This window comes from Panthera tigris, chromosome C1 (genome assembly GCF_018350195.1).
Source record: "Panthera tigris isolate Pti1 chromosome C1, P.tigris_Pti1_mat1.1, whole genome shotgun sequence".
NCBI classification, from domain to species: Eukaryota; Metazoa; Chordata; class Mammalia; order Carnivora; family Felidae; genus Panthera; species Panthera tigris.
The window spans coordinates 33481819-33484443 of NC_056667.1; the positions used below are offsets into that span (position 1 = coordinate 33481819).

The 2625-nt window shown below is 44.6% G+C and overlaps 1 protein-coding gene across 1 annotated transcript; it reads right to left on the minus strand.

Moving 5' to 3' along the window:
• Window positions 1–1425: 1425 nt before the first annotated feature.
• Window positions 1426–2421, minus strand: LOC102956250 (olfactory receptor 2A12-like). Its single transcript, XM_007077439.1, has one exon. It carries the CDS (start codon window positions 2419–2421, stop codon window positions 1426–1428), a length of 996 nt encoding a protein of 331 aa, XP_007077501.1.
• Window positions 2422–2625: the final 204 nt, after the last annotated feature.

Here is a 2625-nt window from a genome sequence, read left to right on the forward strand (position 1 = left end):
GATTTTGTTCTTAGGACAAAGTCCTAGAAGTTAAATTTCTGGACTCAAGCATATAAATATTGTAAAGGTTCATGATATATATTTTTATTAAATGAATTAATTTATATATAAATTTTTCACAACTGTATTGGTACATAAATGTTTAATGCATAGAGACATGATTACTAGTATTATACTCTCCATATAACAGATTTATTGAGTACCTACTATGTGGAAGGCACTGCTCTAGAAGGGTAGAACCAAGGATAATCTTTTCAGCAATGAGTGTGGGTGTCCTTCCCAGAACTGAGTATCACCATTTTTCTTATTTTGCTAGTTTGATAGGTGGAAAATGATATCCCACTTATTCAATCCATGTTTATTAATAAGGAAAGCAAACTTTTTTCCATATGATTGTAGCTGAACAACATTACTCCTTTTTATATCCTCTCCTTTTTGTACCTGCCACTATTTCCTACATTTTGCTAGTCCTAATTCAGTAACTCTATCACTTACTGGTTTTGTCTTCCCTCTCTGGCTTTTCCTGTGAAGTGTCTATTCCTTCATTCATAAAATACCTGTTGAAGGCCAGTATGTGGGTAGCATGGGACTAGATCCTAGGGATCAACTGAATACTCATGGTCCTGCCTCATGGAAGTTGCTATCCGGCAGAGAATTCATATGTTGAACCGCATGCCTTTGTTATGAAAGAGAGGTACTGGGTGCTTTGGAACGCTCACTCTGGGAGCTCAATAAAAGACTTCTTTGAGGAGCCACAGTTTAAGCCAAGATCTGATGGATGAACAGGAGATAATAGCATAACGGGATAGGATGGAGGTAGGGTGGAGTTAAGGGTGAGGAGAGAAAAAAGAGCATATGTGGAGCCCTGAAATGGCAAAGACAGAAGTCCAGTTGACTTGGAAGGAGGGAAGGAGGAACAGAGAGACCTGAAATAAGTCTCAGGGGGAGGTCATTGGGACCAAATGCAGTTAGCCTCCAGGGATCCCAGCTTGTTTCCAATCTGCATGTCCAAAACAAGTACACCACACCCCCAAGTCACTGCAATGACATTTACTTTATTCTTCCTTCCAGGTCCAGGAATCCTCCAATGTCAGTGCCTTTGCCCTTCCCTCCAGCTAACCTAACACCTTGTGTGCAGTTCCTGTAGGGTAATGAAACTTTCTCAAGATTCAGCCACAGGGCATACCCCAAAGCTTATTCCTTTTGTCTTGATAATAGACTTAATGGCTTAGGATGCCCCTTCTTTTGTTACCTGTTGAGACTTTAAAACAAAAGGAAGCTGAAAGACTGATGTATCTGGAAGATATGTCACAGTGACTAGTCTGTCAGTTAAATCATGGGCTGTCTGCCACCAGCTGTAGAGAGTTGAGATTTGGGGCCAGGGCTGTGTGTGTCCTGGTGTTGCTGGGTCATGCAAATGAATGTTTAGGGCATTGACTGTGCATCATGAGTCTTGCTTCTCTGTTCCCCAGCTGTCCTTCCCTGGAAGGCCCTGCCCCAGCCTGTCACCTTGAGGAAAGCCCTCTGTATGTCCTTGTTCCGGAGGCTGTAGATGATGGGGTTGAGGAAAGCAGAGATAACATTGTAGAACAGGGCCAACTTCTTGTCCTCTTCCAGGGAAGCCTCAGAGCCAGGCTTCATGTACATGACCATGGCTGGCACACAGAACATAGTGACCACAGTGATGTGGGAGGCACAAGTGGAGAAGGCCTTCAGTCGCCCCTGGGCTGAACGGATCCTCAAGATGGCAATGAAGATGTTGACATAAATGACAAGAATGAGGGAGAGTGGGACCAGGATGACAGTAAAGCCAAGAATGAAGTCTACCCGGTCATTGACTGAGGTGTCTGCGCAAGCCAGCTTTAAGACTGCAGGAACTTCACAGAAGAAGTGGTTGATCTTGTTGGAGCCACAGTATGGCAGACGCATGGCAAAAACAGTGTAGACAAGAGCAGAAATGACACCCCAGAGTCCACAGAAAATGACCATTACTCCACATAACCATGGGCTCATGATGACCTTGTACCTGAGTGGGTGGCAGATGGCCACGTACCTGTCTATAGACATGATGGCAAAGAGCCACGACTCCATGATGCCTAGCACCAAGAAAATGTACATTTGGGCCACACAGCTGGCAAAAGAGATGGTCTTCTTCTGGCTGGCTAGATGTGCCAACATCTGAGGCACAGTTGTAGTGGTATAGCCCACATCTAATATGGAAAGGATGCCAATAAAGAAGTACATGGGTGTGTGGAGGTGTGAATCCAGGCAGATGAGGATGGTGATTAAGCCATTTCCCAGAATAATCAGCAGGTAGGTCATCAGGAAGGCTGAGAAGAGCAGAGGAGTGGTGCTGGGGTTGAAGGAGAAGCCCAGAAGGATGAATTCAGCCACAAAGGACTGGTTAGTCTCCGGCATCATGTTCTACTTCTAAATGAAAAAGAAAGGAACCAATTCAGACAGAGAACTAGCTAAGCTATGCACCAAGGTGAGAGTTACTGATGGGGTTGTGGTAGTAGTGGTCAGTGTCCAGTTATGATTAGACACCATGACTGTCTATTTTACCTGCTCTTGGGCCACTGCCACTACTCTCAGGAGACCTATGAAGAAGAAGATGTCCTACTG

What these genes read in the sequence shown, in the direction of transcription:
- LOC102956250 (XM_007077439.1), bottom strand. Translation starts at nt 2,421, where the DNA reads ATGATGCCGGAGACTAACCAGTCCTTTGTGGCTGAATTCATCCTTCTG.